Below are 22,360 nucleotides of genomic sequence, written 5' to 3' on the forward strand. Positions count from 1 at the left end.
AAAAAAAAAAAAAAAGCTCATTCTTACATAAATAATATCTAGTACTCCACTGGGACACTACTGTTCAAAAGGCTCTGGCGAAGAAACTCCCAAACGAAACACTCAACCCAAGGTTGTTTCCAGCCCAGTGGTAATGAAGCTGTGCGCAGAATCCAGGCCTCTCAAAGAGGACTCCAAGTCAGGCCGAGTAGGGGTCATTGGCAGAGCTCGGAGCCGCCAGCTAGACTCCAAAGTGGGAGCCAGAGTGGTTTTTTTCTGGGACACTCTACTTGAATTATTGTTCAATTAGACAACACAGTAGATCTTCAAAAGAGAACAATTAATTAACATGATAAGGAGGTTACTGCACTCTTTGGACTATATGTCATAATTGCAGTTAGTAAATTCTGACAGTCTTAACAAAAATAGCCTCCACCATTTGCAGGTATGAAGATAACTTAATTCTCCATCAGACTTTTCATTTTTTGCTGGACAATACATGATTGATAAGCTATAAATGATACTGTTTTATATTATAAAAATACTAGCTTTTTTTCATTTATTACGTTTATAGGCATTCACTGCTTGAGTCAAGGTTAGGCTTGGTAAGTGATTAAAGGCAGTTTTATTACAGCAGCATGTACTTATTTTATTCTAAGAGAATAAAATGCATAAAGAGAAACAGCTTTTATTTTTGTCGCAATCGGTAAAACTGAGTTATTTTGCTGATGTAAAATACCAGTAACTCACTTGAGGACCATGCCACCTTCTGAAAATGCCCCACACCCATGGCTCAGAGGTGGCCAAGTTCCAGCATGTGTCAGACTCGTTCAGAGCTGAAGCAGCAAGCAACTGGCTGCTCTTGGCCAACAGGTGTGTTCCTGGCCCCAGCTATGACTGTACTGGAAGTAGCCGCAGAGCACAGCAGCACAGACAGATGGGGGAGACCTTCATTTAACAGCCAAATACCTATATGGCTCTCTGGCCTAAGGAATTTCTACTTCCATATTCATCAGCTTACATATGATCCCCTAACCTTAATTTCTTTTTTCTCAAAGGGGCTGATTTCGACCGACTTGTTGAGAATGACGTCCATTTATCTAGCAAGTCGAGAGAGAGAGAGAAAGAGAGAGAGATTTCTGTGGTTACATGTAAACTTGTGAAGGGTCTGCAGATGAAGAGGGGAAGAGGGCAGTGAAGAGGTCAGCCACACTCTGTCTATGTGAAGGTCACACCGGCTTCATTGTACACCTTGAAGACTTTCTCAATGGCGTTGACGTAGGCAGCCGTTCTCAGATCCAAACCCAGATTGTACTTCATGGCCGTGCGCATGATTTGCTGGAAGGCCAGAGAAAACACAGTGAAGACAACCCCGACCCCAGCAGCTGGGCCATGGCCATGAACACAGAAGCCGCACGTGGGCCCTGTGAGGCGAACCCACCCCCACGTCAGTGTGAGACTTTTTGGCCACTGAACCCCATTGAGAAGGACAACTCTCCAGACTAATACATGTTACCGATTAGGTGGCAATGAGAAGTTGCTCTCAAATATGAATCGTGTCTCTGTCCGTCAGACATCCTGTTAGCTGGACTGAGCTCACTGTTACACTTGGTGATGATTCTACAGAACTAAAAATGGGGTGGTGCCGAAAATGTTCTGGACCGAGCGGTGACGGCTACACAGTCTTGGGAAGATAAAGTTGAGGACTGTGTACTTTAAAAGGGTGAATTTATGGCATGTCAATGATATCACATTAAAAAAAAATTAACAGCAAGCACCACCGTTAAGGTCTGCTTATGCGATTTCAACTTAAAGCCAGGTGGACGGAATCTAAAGAAGAAATCAGGAAAACTGGACTCAAATTGTGTTTAAGGTATTGAAATAAGGACCAAATGGTCAAAAATCCTTTTACTTACAGCAAATTCCCTCGTGAGGTAGTTCCCTGCAGACCCAACAGAGTGGTGTAATGACACCACACATCACTCCCACCTAACCTGCTGTTATCTATTCCCCAGAGCCTGGTAAACATACTATAGACAGTGGAAACACTGCCCATCAGGGGAGCCTGGAAAAGCCAGCCTTCTGCTACACGTTCCTGAAGAACATGTGAACAGACTGCAAAGTCTGGCCGCCTAGAGGACGCGGCCGAGTGGGGCTCCGTGCGGGAGCAGACTCGCCAGGAGCACCTGCACACGTACCCTGGCAGAGCGCTCCATGGTGTACGCCAAGCCGGAGTGCACGATGTCCTTCTCGGAGGCGCCCTGGGCAGAAAAAGAAGAGAAGTTTAACACCACCACACACAGACACGCTTCATTTATAACCACACAAAGGATTCTTCAATCAATATACAGCCAGAGAGAACTGTGTTGTCTTTTGGTAAAGACATATTTAATTCCTATACGTATCTTTTTAAAAATTTTTCTGTAAGGTATCTAAATAGCTATTTAAATAGTTGTGTGTGTGTGTGTGTGTGTTTTTTTTTTTTAAGATTTTGTTTATTTATTTGAGAGAGAAAGCATGAGAAAGAGTGCAGGCAGGGGGGTAGAGGGAGAGGGAGAAGCAGACTCCCCAACAAGCAAGGAGCCCAATGCGGGACTCGATCCCAGGACGCTGGGATCATGACCTGAGCCGAAGGCAGAGGCTTAACCCACTGAGCCACCCAAGTGCCCTTAAATAGTTGTGTTTTAATCACAGCTTGGTTTTCATTATATTTGACAAACAAGTAACTCATGAAGTAAGATGGTAAAACAACGCACACAGAAGAGCCTGCAGGAGGAAAACATGGGGGCGAGTAGCGAGTCCAGCACGAGTTGCCCCTCTGAGAGCAGACGGACCACAGCAGCACATTACACTGTCCACTTCATGGCTCACCTCTGTTCTGCAGCTAACAGGGACATTGTAAGGGGCCCAGAAAGGAGTCTGGCCACCTCAACAGCAGCTCTGCGGAAGGATCCTGGCTACGTACTCAGCAGTGCCACCAATGTGGAAAGCTGAACAGAGCTCAGCAGCTCCTTGTTATCCCCTCATTCCACTGAAGAGAGTGCCGACGACCAGAGAAGTTGGCCATGGTTACAGACAGCCATTTTTAGAGCTGGGGTATAATCCAGGGCCTTCGACCAACAAGTCAGCTCATCTTCCCATGCCAATTACTTCCTTAAGTCAATTTGTTTCAATAGACTCCTCTATCTAGTTTCTAGACGCTTTCTAAAATTTTAGGACAATTAATGATCGCCCCCTTTCTAATATGTCCTACCCAGCTGTCAAATACAAATCTGGCTATGCCAGATGAAAACTTAAAAACTGGGTTGCCGGGGCGCCTGGGTGGCTCAGTGGGTTAAAGCCTCTGCCTTCGGCTCAGGTCATGGTCCCAGGGTTCTGGGATCGAGCCCCGCATCGGGCTCTCTGCTCGGCAGGGAGCCTGCTTCCTCCTCTCTCTGCCTGCTTCTCTGCCTACTTGTGATCTCTGTCAAATAAATAAATAAAATCTTTAAAAAAAAAAAAAAAAAACTGGGTTGCCAACCACAGGGGTCTATGCTGACCTTCGTCTCGTCAGCATTCTTGTCCCTTCAGAAGGTGTGTATCTGTAAAATCTGTATCAACTGAGAAACATCTGGGTCAAACTTTGTTCCGTCCTATCAACTTAGGAAGAAGAAAAAAAACTTCCTTTCCAAGTGGGATTACTGCTCTTTCTCACTCACTCATTCTCTCGTGAAACATTCATGGAGCAGCTACCACGTACCAGGCATTCTTCTAGGCACTGGGGGCAGAGCAGAGAACAAAATAATGAAAATTCTCTGTTCTCACGGAGTTGATATTCTGGTGGAGGGAGTCCGCCTATTTGTGGACTTAAAACCAGAACTGAGGGAGATCACTAAAATTCTGAATTCAGACACTGAAGTGATCCAGGGCCCGAGGCCTTCCACCACGAAGAGCAGCAGGGAGAGGCAATGAGGATGGCAGAGGGCAAATGCGCAGGAATGGCTGGGGAAGCAGGAAGATACCAGTGAGGGTGCAGGGTCTTGGAAGCTAAGAGAAGAAACTATTTCAGGGGGAATGATATCCTGTGACAAAAGCTGCTGATCAGCGAAGGAAGAGGAGACAGAAAATCGACCATGGGTGTGGCAGTGCCTGATGCCACAGGTCATCTGGTCAAGAACAGTTTTGGAGGAGTGTGGGCGTCAGCGCACGGAGACGGTACACACAACTCTCAAGGATGTCTGGTATGAGCGAAATGAAAATGGCAAGAACCAAGTTTGGAAGAGGAACTGGGATTGAGATTGAATTTTTTTAAGACTGCATTAAGCACACTGTCAGGAATGACTGCCGATGCGGAAGAGAAGGGAAGGCAGCGCATTTTCGGGGGGTGAAAACAGGCCACTGGGCTTAGATGGAGGTACCCAGAGCCACTCTGGAACCAGAGGAGAGGCGACAAGAGACAAGGTGCAGGCGCCAAGCGCCGGGGAAGTCTACTCTGTGGACAGATCCTGGGTCATGTGCTGGAATGCGGGGGAGAAGAGAATGAGAAAGTGGAACAGGGAGAGGCAGGACAACTGCCAAGCAGCGCTGGCTGTAGACTTGAGGTTCGGGTCAGGATGAAGCAGTCGGCAGGGCCTCCAGCCCACAGGGGACAGGTGTGGAGGGAGCAGACTCGGGTTTCATCAGGGTTCAGGTGTTAGCAAGGGGGTATGCTGAGGCAAAACAAGATGAGGGCATGACTTAATGATGCAGTGTGGAGTTTTTAAGTCAGACAACAAGAGGACTGAGGAGTGGGGGTGGGGGTGGGGTGGTGGTCAATGATGAAAGTCCTGGCAGGGCCGGAGCTTGGCTGGGGATGGGGGAGCGGGAGGGAAAGGGCTGGAATAAAAACTGTTTTTTAAACTAATACCACAAGACTCCTGTAATAAGTCAGTAAGAGATGAGAAATAGCAATTCAGTTCAACATCTGAAGCACTGAAAGCACTTGGAAATTCTGAGCCCAACACACTGGGCAAAGATTATTTAAAAAAGGATAATGAGGCGCCTGGGTGGCTCAGTGGGTTAAGCTTCTGCCTTCAGCTCAGGTCATGATCTCAGGGTCCTGGGATCAAGCCCCGCATCGGGTTCTCTGCTCAGCAAGGAGCCTGCTCCCCCCGCCTCTCTGCGTACTTATGATTTCTCTGTCAAATAAATAAGTCAATCTTAAAAATAAAATAAAATAAAATTAAAAAGGATAAAAAGCAAGTCATCATGGCTGTCTTCCTAAAACTGGCTGTCCTCCTCCCGTAGTCCCTTTTGAGGCTTCAGTACCAGGACATAGGCGGCCACAGGGAGGAGCAGGAAGCCCATCTAAGGGCAGTTAAGTCCTGGCAGTGCAGGGACACGTGTGATGAAGGATGTGTGCAATCCTGCATGCAGTGGGACCTTCAGGGCTGGGGTACTCAGGCAGGGAGCCGGTCAGGGCACTGCAGGCAGAGTGACCAGAATGGAGACACAGCTCTGGGAAAGGTGAAGTCTCATTTAGGGCAATGGTTAATACCCAGAGTGGCAAAGCACCTTCTATTCCTCAAAAGAAAACCCTAACTTTCCTTCCATGTTGTAATCTCACCTTACATTACTTTCTATGACTAAATACTTCATATAAAGATGTATTTATTATAACTTGGCCATTTCCCACCCATGTGCATGTAGACGGTTAAATCAAACCTAATTTAAAAACCTAACTGTGAACACTGTTCCAGTGACATCACCACGTGCGGTGTCATTCCTCTCCTTTAGAATGATTTTCTCAGGATCAACCGGGTAATTCCCAGAGGGGATATTATGATGGTGCCCATGGGCAGGAAAACTGTCATAGGTCTTCAACTTTTCCGAAGAGCTGCACCAATTTGCCTCATCACCAAAATAAAGGTACACTGTGGGGCACCTGGGTGGCTCAGTGGGTTAAAGCCTCTGCCTTTGGCTCAGGTCATGATCCCAGGGTCCTGCGATTGAGCCCCGCATCGGGCTCTCTGCTTGGCGGGGAGCCTGCTTCCCCCCTCCTCCTTCTCTGCCTGCCTCTCTGCCTACTTGTGATCTCTGCCAAATAAATAAATAAAATCTTAAAAAAAAAACTATAATTCGTACTCAGTGTTTAGCATGTAAGGAGAGAGGACTGTACAAAGCACACACAGATCGTCATTACCGCCATGCTGCCAACCACCCCTCACCCCGATCCCTCTGCCTGGGTCTACAGAAGAGCGGACTGTGTGTGGAGAGTGTGGACCTGTCACAGCACACTCACCGATATCCTGTCTTGGAACTCGGCTGTGGGTACAATGGGAATAGTTCCACCATGCTTTCCAAATTTTCTTTCCAAGCTCTCTTGAACAGACACTGCAGAAAGCCAAGAGGTGAAGTTAAAATACTGCTAGTAGAAAAAAAAAAAAAAAAGAAGAAGAAGAAGAAGAACCAGAAGTAGTTTCAAACTATATCCACAACCCAGAAACTACTAGATTTTAGAAGCCTTGGGGGCTCCTGGGTGGCTCAGTTCATTAAGCATCTGCCTTTTGCTCAGGTCATGATCTCAGGATCTTAGGAAAGAGCCCACATTGGGTTCCCTGCTCAGCAGGGAGCCTGCTTCTCCCTCTCCCTCTGCCCTCCATTTGTTCCCCACTCTTTCTCTCAAATAAATAAATAAAATCTTAAAAAAAAAAAAAAAAAAGACTTCAACACTAATGCCATAAATGGGTTAATCACTTAGAACTCTGCCAGATTCCTATAAATGTGAATTTAGGTCAGTGCTCTGTTTCCATAACACCCATTACCAGGGTTTTTCCTTGGCTCTATTAAAAAGAAAACGCTGAGGGAAAAAGAAACGGAAATGGATGGAACACTTCACCCAGATTCTCAGCGTGGGCTGAGTGAAGCTCAGTCGGAGGTCTTGGTCTTACTTCAGCTGGATGAAATGAGACTGTTAACTCTGGAGCCTACTCTAGTCAAAGAAAAACCGCATTCTCATCAGAAGACTCCAAAATTCTTGACACTAGAAAGGCCTTAACTAAGAGCAACCAGAGGTCAAAATGAGTATCAACAGGAGTTCCTGGTTTATTAAAAGGAAACTCTTTCTACTTACTAACTTGTAGATTATGTTAGGGGAACATTACAGCATAGAATAAACATCTGGACAGAAATTTATTTGAGAGAGTAAGTTGACTACCCACAAAGAAATCATATATTTTTGGTCCTAAGACTCATGAGACAATAATATAATTTCCTATTCTGAGATTAAGTTCTCTGGGATTACAAAAAGGAAATTAGTCCTTTTTAAGTACAAGCTTTTTCAGCCTTTTAGTTGGGCCCCAAGGATGATTTCTGAACAAGGAAGGCCATCAGAACTCACTCAGCAAGTGGTAGTTAGAATCCCTTTCATATTTGAAGGTCAAACGGCCATAGCTGACATGATTTAGATTCTTCAGCCACTCAAAGTAAGACACTGTCACTCCTCCAGCATTCAAGTAGAGATCCTATACACAGAAATACAGGGAAGACACCAAAGAAATGAGCAGATGATGGCTTTAGTAAATGCTTTCAGTGGACATCAGAGCTCCATTTTAGTATTAAAGCAGATTAAGCCTTACACTTCCCAAATATACCTTAGATTATATCAGGAATTTCACACTTAAATTTAACAAACATCCTTTCCAATTCACTAGAGGTTTTTTCCATTTTGGAAAAAAAAAACAAAAAACAAAACAAAACAAACAAACAAAAAAAACAAAACTTTTTTGGTTTATTAACTAACAAGCATTTGATCAGCTTTGGTTAGAGCATGTTCTCCACCAACCGCTGGATTGCCCAAAGCGTGCCTCACCAGAAAGAAGATCAGCATTCCTTCTCCTACTAAGGGCAGTCTTGTTTCAGCTAACCTGAATTTCTTAAGGGCTTTTGACAAAAGTTTAAATGCATCACAAATCCACGTTCACTTCCTCTTGCAAATAACCTGAAGGTATAGACCCCAAGCTCACGCACTGATAACCTAAGCACACATTCTTTCTATGAGCTTTCTGAGTAAAGCAGCAAGGGACATTTGAAGTGCACAAGGTTAGAAATTATAGAAAAGCTTAGAGTTCAAGTAAGAATTCGTATTTCTAGCACAATATACATTATTTATATAACTGGATTCTTAAGCAGGCTAATACATACAAGAAAGAGCCTGAAGTTGGAAGAAAATGTTCAGGTCAAAGTGGAAATTGACAGGTCTTTTTTAATACACTAACCAACCAGGCTTCTACTTTATTTTCTTTAAAGCGAAATAAAGATAAAAAATTCAGATAGTTTGGGAAATTAAAGGATGACCCTTTTCCCTCCCCAGTTCATCGCAGAACAGAGTTAGGATTCCAAGTGCATATAAAACCTGGCAAATATGCATATAAAACCTGGCAAAAACGATGACTTACGGGAATCACCATAATGTTCCTCTCCAGGAAGATCTTATCAGCCTCTGGAGTTGTCGGCCCGTTGGCACCCTCAGCAATAATCTGTGAGAGAGTCAGGACATACAGAAATGCCAGCAACATCATCGACTCCCTTCACCGGGTCCGCGAGAGGTGTGTGTGTGGGCAGAACTCCAGTTTAAATTTAATTAATAAGAGTTATTTTGTTCTATAAATAAAGTACATAAAACTATTTTTCACCTATTTCCTTAACTGCTTTTTGGAACTTTGGTTTAAGAGGAAACCCGTGGTGATGGACAGCTGCACAGCTCTGTGTATATACAAAGCCATTAAATTTTACACTTGGGTGAATTGTATGGTATGTGAATTATAGCCCAATAAAGCAGTTAAAAAAAAAAAAAGAGGAGGAAAGCCAGTTAAGAGCTTTTCTGTGACCGTCAGGTTCATTCCACACTGTAAGGTCCCAGTTCCACCAAGCTCTCACCTTGGCTTTGACTCGGGGTGCATTGGACTTGGTCAGCTGCTTCTCACTGGCAGCAGGGATCAGGATGTCACAGTCGGCTTCCAAGATGCTCCCTTCGTAGGGCTTTGCCTTGGGGAAGCCCAGGATTGATCCATGTTGCTGCAATTGGTTGAGGAGTCAGAATTAATGGCGAGTGCACCATGGCTTCAGTGTTTATGATTAGCGCCCATGATACGAAGACACATCTACTGAGAGCTCTTTGGGTTACATTTTAAAAAGTAAATAATGGAAGTAGATTTTAATGGGGCTTATTTCAACTTTACAATACTCAGGGTAGCCAGACTGTTCAGATGTTAGATTAACATACCAATTTGAAGTCTTCCAGTTCCTTTGGGTCAATACCATCTGGATTCCATATGCTCCCGTCAGACTCACCGACACCCACACATTTAGCACCAAAACGATGTAAGTATCTCATAGAGTGCAGGCCCACATTACCAAATCCCTATAAAGAACAATTACACATGACACAAAAGCCAAGGTTTTAATACATATGGTAAGAGTCGTATTTTGACCAAGACACATTTTTATTTAGAGTCATTCTCGAAACCCTTTTGCCACAAGAAACAAATGTACTAGATGGCTTCTCTTCAGCAATCAGTTTCTCTTTAAGAATGTGGAGCCCCATGCTCTGTTATCTGTGACAGCGACTCCTGAAGAAGTTCAGGTGGGTGCAGCCTTGTTGGCTTGTGAAAAAATGGCTGTAGTGTCAGTCACACCCCAAGTCCTCAATCCCTGATGATCAGACATCTTATGGTTGTAAAAATACTAAAGTCACTAACTGGGAGGAATACGAATTCTATTCTAAAGTAGCATTCAACTTAATTTAGATTGCACTCAGTAAAATAACCAAATACCAAGCAAATTCCTCCTGAAAGTTAAAATCTGGGTCATTGTGCAAACCTTTCCCCTTCTGAAAACAATTTTAATTTAAATATTGACCAAAAGAAGTTGGTGATAGCTTCATATGTATCTGCAAGACATTAAATGTGGTTCTAGTCACATGAATCATCAAGTGCATATTACTCTGGAAACATCCACTCTAACACTTAAAGAGATTCAATAGAATGACCTTTTAAAAACTGCAAATCTAAAAACACTGAAAAACTTACTTTATGTGTATCAGTTATTCTTTAAGAGAACAAACATTTTTACCTGAACAACAAATGTTTTATCTCCAAACCCTGGTGTCATTCCTAAAATACTCATGTAAGAAGCTTCGTTGATGAAATTTTCAATCCCATGGAAGACTCCTCGGCCAGTAGCAGAGATGCGCCCATGGATCCCGCCCTGACTGATAGGCTTACCAGTAACACAGGCATGGGCATTAATATCCTGCAAGAAGAAGTCAGAACTTTACATTTTTGTTAACTAATTTACTCATGAGGACTATATGTGTGCTTCCAAGTACAATTCCACCAATAGGGATAAGTCGCATTTTTTTCACATTTCTGTTCCTAAAAAATATAGAATAAAACAGACCGTATTTTCATGGGGCTCCTGGGTGACTCAGTCAGTTAAGCGTCTGCCTTTGGCTCAGGTCATGATCTCAGGGTCCTGGGATCAATCCCCCCATCAGGTTCCCTGCTCAGCGGGGAGTCTGTTTCTCCCTCTGCCTATGTCCCTCCCCCAGGTTGTGTTCTCTTTCAGATAAATAGACAAAATCTTAAAAAAAAAAAAAAAAAAAAAAAAAAAAGACCAGGGGCACCTGGTCAGTGGGTTAAGCCTCTGCCTTCAGCTCAGGTCATGATCTCAGGGTCCTAGGATAGAGCCCCGCATTGGGCTTTCTGCTCAGCAGGGAGCCTGCATTCCCCCACTCTCTTTGCCTACTTGAGTTCTCTCTCTATGTCAAATAAATAAAATCTTAAAAAAAAAAAAAAAAGAAAAAGACCATATTATCCAATGGGAGAAACAAAGTTTTTAGGAACTTAACATCATTAGTACAAATAACAGTATCACAAAAGTAGAGATAGTTCTGCTTAAAACTATTATTCCTTCAAAAGTATTTAAGCTCTATTAAGTTGGATATACATCTCGCATGTTCTTCAAACTACCACGTCACCAAAATAGAAAGAGCCTAAGTAGGAGGAGGCATTATGGTAGTCCGGGTTAGATGGGAAGACTCAATGTTGTAAAGATACTCTTCCACCAAACTAATTCAGAAATTCAATAAAATGCCACTTTAAAAGATAATATTCAGTTTTACCTACAAGTGGATTCACAAAAATAGTCAAGAAATTAAAAAAAAAAAGATAAAATAACTAAGGGGTTTGTAGGGCATTCTGGCATGCCTACCAAATAAAAATACCCATTAACTCAAAGATTCTACTTCTAGGAATTCAGATTTTTGTGTATTTAGTGTATCATTTGAATTAGGAAAAACAAAAAATGTGGGCGGAGGTCCTCTGGGAGGCAGGGAGAGTAAGTCTTCACCACCCATCCTCCCTTACTCTGAACTGACAGCGTATTCTTATTCAGAAACAACTATCATTAGAAAGAAACAAAAGCTGGGGAGAGCTTTCCTTCCAAGGTGCATCCACCAGAAAGGTTCTGTAGGAACCAGAACAGTGCAGAACACACAGACTTGATCAGTGGGACAGGAAAACTACAGGGTCCTATTATATACAGGAAATCAACATAAAAAGGAAGTGTTTTAAATTCGTGGATAAAGAACAGACTATTTAATAAACTTGTGGGGTAAACTGCTACCCACGGAAAGCAGGATGGAATGCTTCACCTCACACTATAGTCCCTACCCCCAAACAGAGGTAACTGGGGGAGGTAAGAAGCAACGTGGTCTTTATCTGTATTTTTTAAACTATTTTTACAGAGATAAGTTAGAACCGTATTGACTCTGAATTGCCAACAAAAAGAAGAAGAGTTAAAAAAAATCAAAGAAAGCAGTCCAGTAAAGTAAGTTACAGAAATTAGTAGTTTTCCCACAGTTCCCTTCAATGAATAATTAACACCATGAACACAGAATTAGAAACCTAGTGCCAAATGCTTTTACATAGTGCAAATGTGAATGCTGGAGCCTCGGGCAATCCCGAGTGAGGTTGGCCCAGGGCCAACCACCCAGCTCCCAGCACACCTCACTGTCCTGGCAGCCTGGCGACGGCACAACCTCCCTCCAGGACCTGCACTTCTGGGCAGGATTAGACCAAAGTTGAGGCCATGTTTAGCTTTATATCTGGAAATTAAGACAGACAGTGGCTCCTTACCTTAGGCCCTGATTTTGGATTTCCTATCACTTCAACAAGAAAGAAGTCTTTTGCCAAGGTTTAGCTGGCAGTGCCTCACAACTTTCTTTTGTGGTCACCACTGGGGATAAGCTATGAATAATGAATACACTGCCTACTACTTCGCACTATGCAGTCTACTGTCTTGCTTAAAGGGAATCAGAGACTATCCAGAGCTCATTTAGTATCAAAAGGTGACATGGAAAAAGTAGCATTGTGGGAAACGGCAGTTAAAACCAAAATTCTCTGAAGCGTCTCATAGTGCTCTTGTTTTATTTCAGGGAATTTATGCAGTTTACCTGATATAATATTTATTATATACCTGATATAATATTTATTGTTTTGTGTGTTTTACTAAGGAGGGGGTACTATTCTAAGTGCATTATATTACTATTCAATTAATCCTCATTAGCTATTACTACTGTCATCTTACATACAAGATAGAGGCACAGTGAGCTTAAGGCACCTGCCACAGGTCACAGAGCTGGCGTGTGAGGAAGCCAGTTCTAAATCCAGCTCACGCCCCCAACCACAAGACTGCACCACATCAGGACCTCAGACCAGTATGTGAGTTCTGCACTGTCTGCTGCAGCCCCCTTCCTTCCCTGGGAGGAACAGTTCTCCTCTTCTCCAAGGCTCATCTTTCCACTAGGGCCTCCCCCACCTTAAAAAAAAAAGTTTTATTTATTTACTTGAGAAAGTATCTCAAGCAGACTTGGCACTGGGCCTGGAGTTTGATGTGTGGCTTGATCTTAAGACCCTGAGATCATGACCTGAGCTGAAACCAACAGTCAGAAGCTTCAGTGAATGCGCCACCCAGGCGCCCCTCCACTAGGGGGCCTTTAAAGGAAAATTCATGAGGCCTTTATTCCCTTGGATGACTCTAACTCTTCTGTTATCGTTCTCATACCGTCTCTTGCATGGCTGAATCTGGGGCCCGCAGTCAACTTGCCAATATCATCAACAACAACAACCTTTCTTTTTGGGCAATAGCCACCTTTCACGTTCCCGCTCTGCTGTCCAGTGCCATTTTTCTCAGTGAAGGCTACTCTTTATGCCCTATTTCCTTCCTTGCAGACCGGCTCCAATCACGGTCCCACAGAGGATCTAGCTGCTAAACTTGTCTCTTACCAGAAACCTCCCCCTCGACATCACCATGTGGAGGTCAGTGCTTCCCGTTCTGCACCTGATTGCCTTCCCTCTAAATCACTCTTCCATTTGGCCATTTCTCTCCAGCTCTGGGGGAGGCCAGTTTCCCTTCCCTTTGGGGCTCCTGTATGGTCTCCTGCCCCCAACAATCCCATTCTGTGCTGCACACAGAGTAAAGTTCAAAATGCCACCTGCCTGCTTCTAGTTAGCACCCTACCGTCTTCCCTCTGTTTTCAGGACGAAGACCAAAGTCTTTGCTGTCACTCGTAAGTGATGATGTGGTCTGACACTCCCCAACTGGCCTCTTAGGCTCTACTCTCCTGCTTTCCGTGCTGGCTATCACAGTCTTCCCTCAATCTCAAGTTCACTTCTTCTGCACTCCAGAATTTAAACCAGTGGTTTCTTCTGCCTCCAACACTCGCACCCCCGCCCCTTCCCCAGTGGATCCTACTTGTCATTCCGAGTGCAGACCGGAAGCTTACTCCTTCATGAGGCCTTTTCTGATCTCACCTGGGAAGGCTTGGCCAGGCGCTGTGACACCTTGTCCCAGCATCAGAAATCCCCCTGCTCCCACTTATTCCAAATGCACTGAATACTTTGCTTGTTTGGCATGTATATATTTTTAATGAGTCTTTTCAGTTCCCTTTCTCTTCCTACTCCTTGCATGGTTTTCAAGGTTCCACTGGTTTCGAAGAACAGAAAGTAGCTTTCCTTCTTGTGTTCTGTATTAGCAGCACCACTTCTGCTCAGTCCTCCAGACTCAAGTCCTCCTGGTTCTCTTCCTTGGTAACAGGCCCCTACTCCAGTCCTGCGGGGTTTATCATGCGCCTGCGCTTCTCCCCAGCTCCCACAGGCCCTGGGCTCCAGTGCAGCTCACCACCAGCTCAGTCTCCCTTAAAAAGAGTCAGCCCCAGAGCCTCCCCTCTGACTAGCCAACAAACAAAAAACTAGGGCTTGAGTATTTTTGTCTTGGTTCATTTACTTCTTCACTCTTCTATTACGCTCAAAATAAGCCTCATCTCCAGATAGCCTGAGCTCTACTGTTTCTCCTCCTTCCCCCAACGCTCCCCCCACCAGTGTCTGTGTTTAAATCCTACCCATTTTCCAGGTCTAGCCCAGATACCTCATCCAGGAAGCCTTCTTTCAGAGATATAACTGCATCCTTGTATTTTCCCATCTCCTGACCTTATGGGTTTATGTGTCCAAATTCCTCTTTAAATGAAAGCTCTTTGAGGGAAGTCAGAAATGAATGCTTATTTCCCTTCTAGCGTCTTGTACCATGTCCTGCCCTGCCTAGTAGGTGATTGTTTCTGAGGTCCCATCCCCAGCTTTCAGGACAGGGCGCATGTAAGTGAAAGCCCAGTGCATGTTCACTACATTTATGGTTTATGACAAGAGAGCTAGAAGTAAAACAATATCCAAATCAAGATACATCTGAAGGGGAGAAGAGCCCAGTGAATTCTCTCCATCCACACACCATCAGCCTGTTATTTCTTACAGATAGCAAACGGGGCCCTCAGGGTACTCACATAGTGCCCTATGGTGCTGGCGTAGGTGTCCGCAATCCAGGACATCTCCCGCTCACCCGTGCTCATGTCTGGGGCAGGCACATCAATGCCAGGACCTGGGGGGCACAAGGAAAAGACACTGTACCAGCTTTTAAGGTCCACTCATCTCAAACACACCAATTCTTGTAATTTCTACCATAACAAGGTTACCATGGTTAGAAAACTTGAGGTTTCATCTGGGTAACTATTTGAAGCCATAGAAATACTCGTTAAACATTTCACTACAAAACTTATACACATGCAATGTTACATGGCAATTTCTCCATCTGGCATTTCCTTGGTCTATTTGGAAGTTAGCTCTGCATGAGACACATAAGCCACTCGGCTGGACTTCTGACTACGTGAGCGTAAGCAGATCAGTGTACTCCCCTTGACCTCAGCTCCGTGAACTGCAATTAGAACAGTACCATCTTGCCCTATACAAGGATGGCTGCTGTGGTTAGGGAGTGTCTGCTGTGAGACAGCACAGAAACATACTACTTACTGGAGGCGCAAGCCCTCCCCACTAGGGAGAAAAAGAAAACACACACACTGCTGAAGCAATTATGGTAAGCCCCATAATACTTTCACTTGTGCTTTGGCCTGTTCATCAAAGCTTACTCTATGTACACATAGTTCCAGTCCTCGGCTCTGAATTCCTCAGATCATAGCAAATTAGAAAGGTTGAGGATAATAGAAGTTAGTCCAAGGCAGCAACAAATGCCAGGGACAGCACGAACACTGACAGCCAGCCTGAGATCTCAGGTAAAAATGTGTGAGGTGACGCCCCCTCTCATCTGTCAAGGGAGGATACACAGAAACACCCCCATCAGTACAGTAAAAAGCACAACACCTTTGTTACTTAGTGGGTCAATTAAATAAAACATGCTGTATCAACATAAAGAAATATTATGCACCCATTAAAAAGCTTGTAACCCTCACCAAAACACATTGTGTGGGGGGGAAAAAAAGCAGGTTTTGTATAGTACGTAGAATGTGTTTCCATTTATGTAACATTCTTTCTTTCTCTCTAGCTACATCTCTGTACAATATCTATGCATCTGTTTCCATGTATATACACAGTATGGCGGGCACAGGTTTGGAAGGATACGGTTACCTTGCACTTGCTCACTATGTTTCCATTCCCAGCCTTGTTTATAACTTTCTATATTGTTTTAGTTGTCTAATACAAACTCATTACCTTTATAAACAGAAAATACAACTTGAAAAATGGTTCAGCTATGAAGTCTTCCAAAGAAAAGTTCTAAGGCCTGCACTCGAGTTCTGTATTTTTCACTTTTTAACCAACCGAACAAGGTACATTTTATTTTATTTTTAAAAAGATTTTATTTATTTGACAGATAGAGACCAAGCATGAGAAAAAGAGCACAAGCAGAGGGAGAAGCAGAATCCCCACGGACAGGGACCACGCCCACAGCTGCCAGCAGCAGCTTAACCAACTGAGCTACCCAGGCACCCAGAGGAAGGGATGTTTTAGTATTTTCCTACACTGCCCACCGTGATGCAATGGATACATAACCCGTCTACAATAACTTGGAAATGGTCAGCTTGCTTTTCACACTCCTGTCCCGCCCCCAGCCAATCTGTCATTCATTCTCCCGCGCTGGGCACACTTTCCCTTAGGCAGCTTCTAAATCTCACAAAGTCTAACTTCCCTAAACTACTCTCCCCCCTTATAACTCTACCTGGAAGAGGTAGTGCTCCACGCTGGCCACCCCCTTTGACAAAAGGGCTCTACTATTTCCATTTGCTCGGTGTCCATTCCCTGGGAGCAACAGACTTCAAGGATGTTCATAAAGATCTGTTTGATCATACTGCTTTTCTTCCAAGGTATAAATGAAATTGCTTCTGAATCCTTCTAGAGGCATCCACAAGAGTTTTCTTTCTTTTTACCAGTGTCAAGTGTCAAGTAAGCTTGTGCAGGACACCTGGGTGGCTCAATGGGTTGAGCCTCTGCCTTGGCTCGGGTCAGGCTCTCAGGGTCGGGCTCTCTGCTCAGCGGGGAGCCTGCTTTCCCCTCTCTCTGCCTACTTGTGATCTCTGTCAAATAAATAAATAAAATCTTAAAAAATAAAATAAAATGTAAAAAAACCCCTAAGCTTGTTGGGACAAATCCCAATTCCAACTGGAGAAGGCCTACTGGCAAGGGGCAAGTCTGAGGTACAGTCTGTAAACTGGAAATGTACCACAATAAACTGCTGCTTAAAAACCTCGATTCATCTAGACAGCCTAAGGTGAGACAGCTCTCTATACCAAAAGCCGAAATATTAGGCTTTTAGTTTTCTACTCCACACAAAATCCAGGGATGCTCGGATTATAAGTAAATCCTGAATTACAGACAAATTCTCAAATACCTTGCAGAGAACAGGTCTGAAAGTCCATACTTTGTAAAACAGGTACCTAACCTCAGGAAAGCTAAAATGCCAAACTTCAACCCCACAACAGTATACAAAAAGATGAAAAACCGGCAAAGAGCACAGCTGCTTTAACAGAACGTGAGCACAGGGCGGAGCTAAAGGCCAGTTCTGGTGCACTGAGATAGGGGTGGGGGCTAGAAAGATGGACACACTGGTTAATGTGAGGGAACTTCACAGTGTACACAGGTGGTATCTAAACTCATGCTATAGAATCAACACTACACTGGGGGCGCCTGGGTGGCTCAGTGGGTTAAAGCCTCTGCCTTCGGCTCGAGTCATGATCCCAGGGTCCTGGGATTGAGCCCCGCGTCCGGCTCTCTGCTCCTCGGGGAGCCTGCTTCCTCCTCTCTCTCTGCCTGCCTCTCTGCCAACTTGTGATCTCTGTCTGTCAAATAAATAGATAAAATCTTAAAAAAAAAAAAAAAAAAAAAAGAATTAACACTAAACTTTAACAAACCTAAAAAGAAAAAAAAAAAGACCCAAGTGGAAAGAACACTTGCTAACTCATTCTCTGAGGCCAGTATTCTGATGTGAAGGGCCTCACAAAAAAGAATACTATATAGACCACTATCCCTTAAAATAGCATAAAAAAAGTACTTATGAGTAAATGTAACAAGTCGTGTAGGATGTGTGAACTGAACTACAGACCATCACTGAATGTAATGAAAGGACCCGGAAACAACTGGAAGGACACTCAGTGTTCAGGGACTGGAACAGTCCTCTCTGACGGGTCTGCAAACCCACTGCATTCCCTATCAACCTCCAGCTGACGTGACAGGGCTAGGACTGAGCCAGGTGGAAGGCACACTCAAACTCCAAGGAAAGAGAAGTCCCAAAATAAGGAAGCAATGACCTCAGTTCCAGAGGTTTGTTAGGACCAGTTCTGTGCCCTGGAGGGAAAGAGAGAATTCCTCCCCCTTCCCCCCAATGCTAAAAAGCTTTCTGAGCCCAGACATCAGGTTAGTGGCATTGTGAGTCAATGAGGCTTTTTGCTTCAGAAAAGAAGTCAAATTGCAGGATTTAAGCTTTCATTGTTTTGATCAATCACTTTTAACCTTGGGAATCCTAAAGTATTTGTCAATACAGAGAAAATGAAGCTGGTTATCGTCTAGATATGGGCAATAAATACTAACAAAGTCTGCAACCATTTAAGACTACGAAAGACGTTGCATTTAAGCTAAGACGAAATGCAATACAAAAATTATGAAGGCTGTCAAAAGGCTGAACATGACTGTAGTTCACCAAATCTGGGAAGCAGGAGGCATTTCTGTAAGGAAGGTAGTTACCTCCCCCTGTGTTTCCCAGGCTCAGTGACAGGACAAGTTCACAGCAGTGCTGAGAAGGGGGCATGCCAAGAATCCAAATGCCTTTAAAATGATCAAATCATTTAAACCAGACCAAATCTGGTAAAGTTCTTGTGTTACTTATATTTATTTCCGTACTGGTTTATTTCATGCTCTTTTTCCCTAAGAAGAGGGCAAATTTCAAAATAAGGATATCTTAAGTTCATAGGAACATGTCAATGGTGGGGAGAATGCTGGGTAAGAAAACACAGGGGCAGCAAAACAGAAAAAGTAGATTTTCCTTCTTATTAGTCAGTCTTTATGTTACAAGGGCAAACATTCTGTGAAATACTTTTATGTTATTAAAACAAATTAGGATTCTTCTGGCACAACAGAAGAAATACAGACTTAATTTGCTTGAAAAATTAAAGAGTAAATGATGAATAGTCATACATCATAGCAAAGAATATTGCCATCCCACACAAAAAACACAGGACACAGATGACAGTATGATACAAAAACAGCAAGCCAATGAAGATCAGCACCGTCAGAAATCTAGTGTTTGGCCTAAGGACCTCGTGACAAACATCAGGAGTCCCGGGGAACCCTCTAAACCAGCCAGTGATGGCAGAGTGAGCCACTGTGGGAGCCCCTCACCTCCCAGCCTCTGCTCACTCTCTGAAGGGGCAGCCGGCTTTCAGCTTTTGGCTCTAATCCCCAAAGGTATCAGATTTCTCACTGCTTTCACAACAGGATTACTACCATAAAAGTGCTTCTTACACATTAGAAAATGTTTGTAATACAGGCATTACTTAGTTCCTAAATCTTTCTGGTCATCCCAACAGTGACTGTACAGGGAGCCAAGGTAGCAGCGGCCCCCTGGTGTCCACACTGCGTACCAAAAACCTGAACTTGCCTTGCAGAGATGCATCTAAACCAGGCCTGTGTGCGCCCACCACAGTTATCACAGAGCCCCGTTTCTCAAAGCAAAGGGGCAGTTCTACGCAGGTACATACAGACAAACACAGGAGTTAGATGTTCCTACTCTATGCACAAGCCTATAAGGTAATAACACATACCAATAAAGCCCTTCTTCGCCAGCTCCATGGTAAACCTCCTTGTGATCTTTTCCAATTCATTATCCTATAAAGGAAAAAATGAAAACAAAACAACAATGAAACAAATGTTTCTCACAGAAAACCACTGGTGGAGATAAGTAATAGTTGCATCGTATTTTCTGTTTATAGAACATTTTCATGTATCTCATTTTTTTAAAGATTTTATTTATTTGTCAGAGAGAGAAAAAGCACAAGTAGGCAGAGAGGCAGGCAGAGGCAGAGAGAGAAGCAGGCTCTCTGCTGAGCAAGGAATCCAATGCGGGACTCAATCCCAGGACCCTGGGATCACCACCTGAGTCTAAGGCAGTGGCTTAACCCACCCAGGCATCCCAGGACATTTTCATACATCTTATGTAGTAATCCTTCTAACTCATAAAGCTGGCATCTCCATTTCAAAGGTAAGAAAATGACAGATCAGAAATTAGGTTATACAAATATCAGATAGTAGAACTGGGGCTCAAATCCCAGTTTCTGTTCTTTTTGTATTAACATAGCACCCTACAAGCAATCCCAATGGTATATAAGAGCCAGCTTAAATTAATTTGGGAATTGATAGGATAAATGATAAAATTTTTACTAAATTAAGGCATCTGTCACTAGACCTTGAGATCCTGATATAAACATCTCAGATCAGGGTGCCCGGGGGGCTCAAGTTGGTTAAGTGGCTTTGGCTCAGGTCATGATCCCCGGGTCCTGGGATGGAGTCCCATGTCAGGCTCCCTGCTCAGCAGGGAGTTTGCCCCTCCCCTCGTTCGTTCTCTTAATCTCTCTCTTAAATAAATAAAATTAAAACAAAACAAGCCCTCCAAAACACCCTCAGATCACAGCAACATGTTAAATGTATACAGAGCATATTATATTTATATTATAGAATATATGACATGGATATAAATGCCTAAGAATATGAAGGTATTAATCACCTTCTAACCAAGTGTAAAAATGAAAGAGGACATTGATGTTAAGCAGGTGACCTTTACATGGCACCACACTCAATGCGTTAATTATTTACTTGTTTTTCCATTCCTTTAAAAAGCAACAGGGGTCATTAATCTCACTGGTATGGGGGACACACAGAAACCCTGTAATTTCAAGTCCTTTGTGAATGTCCATGTGCACAAATATCATTTTGATACTTACAGTATAGTTCTTGGGATTGATCTTAACACCAGCCTTGGCACCCCCAAATGGCACATCTGAAAGAGAAGGCTGCAAGTTGCTATTCCATACAAAGGACAAAAAAAGTCAAAAGGCAGAAAGCACTATGCAGTATTACAATAATTCAAATATGACACTTCAAGCTTGAACTTCAGAAAATTCAAGATATAAACCCACACTGATCTCTTAAAATGTATTTGAACTAAAATTCTAGTGGAACAGAAATGATAAGGCTGGGCAAGTTACGATGCCTTTTTATTCACTGTGCTTTACTACTTCTAAAAGAAAAAATTTATTTTCCTTCTACTATGATTTGGCCTTATTTACTGAGCATGGAAAGGGATTTTTAAAAAAGATCTACACTTAAAGAAAATCCAATTTGCTTCTATAAGAAGTTTTCCATTAAAAAAAAGAGACTACATCTTAATTACGACTAACTGAAAAATGATATAAGCATTAAACGGTGCAACTTAAATAACCCCCTAAAAGTAACCCGGTGTGTAGACGCATTTCAGCAAAGTGTTATCCGGCAGCAGCAAAGGGGATCGCTTACCGACCACCGCACACTTGTAGGTCATCAGCGAGGCTAGAGCTTTCACCTCATCCACACTCACATCCATGCTGTAACGAATCCCTGCGGGGTGAGAAAGAAGGGGATGGATTCAGAACGTCCTTTGGCTGGTGAAAAGGAAAAGTGCCAGAAGCTGCAAAATGTCCACACTTCCTGCATTTCATTCCCTGGTTACTTCCAAGAACACTTAGAGTAGCTCGTGATACAAAGTCAAGGAAAACCTGCTAGTGAGACACCTAGCAAGAGCTACAGATGAGTACAGAATTGGATTTTTAAGTATTCTGAGAGTTAAGAGAAAAAGATTGGCATGGGAATACAGTTTTTGCATTCTGGTAGGAGTGGTAAGAGCATCAAGCAGTGCTCCCGGAGATGAACAGATGAGCCACAGTCCTGTCCCTGAGGGAATTACTGCGCAGTGGGACTTCACAAGACAAAAACTACCTTCAAATGATGTTTCCAATGCTCTTAAGAAGGCAACTAATTCAGCAAAGTCATTTATTCTTTTACTATTTGGCTTAGATGATTTGGTGGCAAGGAGTTAAAAAATGTTTTCTTTCTGAGAGCAGATAAATGTAAGCAAATGGATAGTCAACAGATCCAACAGATTCAATTTAGTATCAGGTGTCTAGTTCTGGCTTCTTCAGACAAGTGTGGGAGATCCTTACCTCTTCCTCGTTTCACTCACTGCTAGCTTGTCGACCAAGAGATGAGAAGCTGACAGTCCTTTCTCAGCAACTCCCTCTGCTCTTTCTGCAAGGATGGGAAGAGGCCAAGTGACAGGGAACTGTGTCTTAATGTCCCTGTACTTGGGAGTGATTAGGTGTTTGGTAGAAGGGACATGGAGACTGAGTATGCCCACTACTTTGGTTTTGGGGGTCTTGGTCACTCACCCTCCTGAGTTGTGTAGCGTGAACCCACCTTTCATTCTCTGTAGTTCATTGCTTCTC

The 22,360-nt window shown here is 43.5% G+C and overlaps 1 protein-coding gene across 1 annotated transcript in view; it reads right to left on the bottom strand.

Annotated features, from left to right (window-relative positions):
• The window catches only part of GLUD1 (glutamate dehydrogenase 1), a 36,901-nt gene continuing 14,541 nt past the window's right edge, over positions 1–22,360 (bottom strand). Inside the window, exons 2-13 of the mRNA XM_047703603.1 lie at positions 21,396–21,476; positions 20,825–20,880; positions 19,649–19,712; positions 14,831–14,925; positions 10,069–10,248; positions 9,221–9,358; positions 8,875–9,012; positions 8,394–8,474; positions 7,337–7,460; positions 6,239–6,330; positions 2,178–2,240; positions 1–1,317 (exon numbers count right to left, since the gene is read on the bottom strand). Of these exons, the coding sequence (XP_047559559.1) occupies positions 1,198–1,317; positions 2,178–2,240; positions 6,239–6,330; positions 7,337–7,460; positions 8,394–8,474; positions 8,875–9,012; positions 9,221–9,358; positions 10,069–10,248; positions 14,831–14,925; positions 19,649–19,712; positions 20,825–20,880; positions 21,396–21,476 (1,232 nt within the window). The 3' untranslated portion in view covers positions 1–1,197. The remainder of the gene's footprint in view (positions 1,318–2,177; positions 2,241–6,238; positions 6,331–7,336; positions 7,461–8,393; positions 8,475–8,874; positions 9,013–9,220; positions 9,359–10,068; positions 10,249–14,830; positions 14,926–19,648; positions 19,713–20,824; positions 20,881–21,395; positions 21,477–22,360) is intronic.

Source organism: Lutra lutra, chromosome 14, assembly GCF_902655055.1.
Source record: "Lutra lutra chromosome 14, mLutLut1.2, whole genome shotgun sequence".
Classification (NCBI taxonomy): domain Eukaryota; kingdom Metazoa; phylum Chordata; class Mammalia; order Carnivora; family Mustelidae; genus Lutra; species Lutra lutra.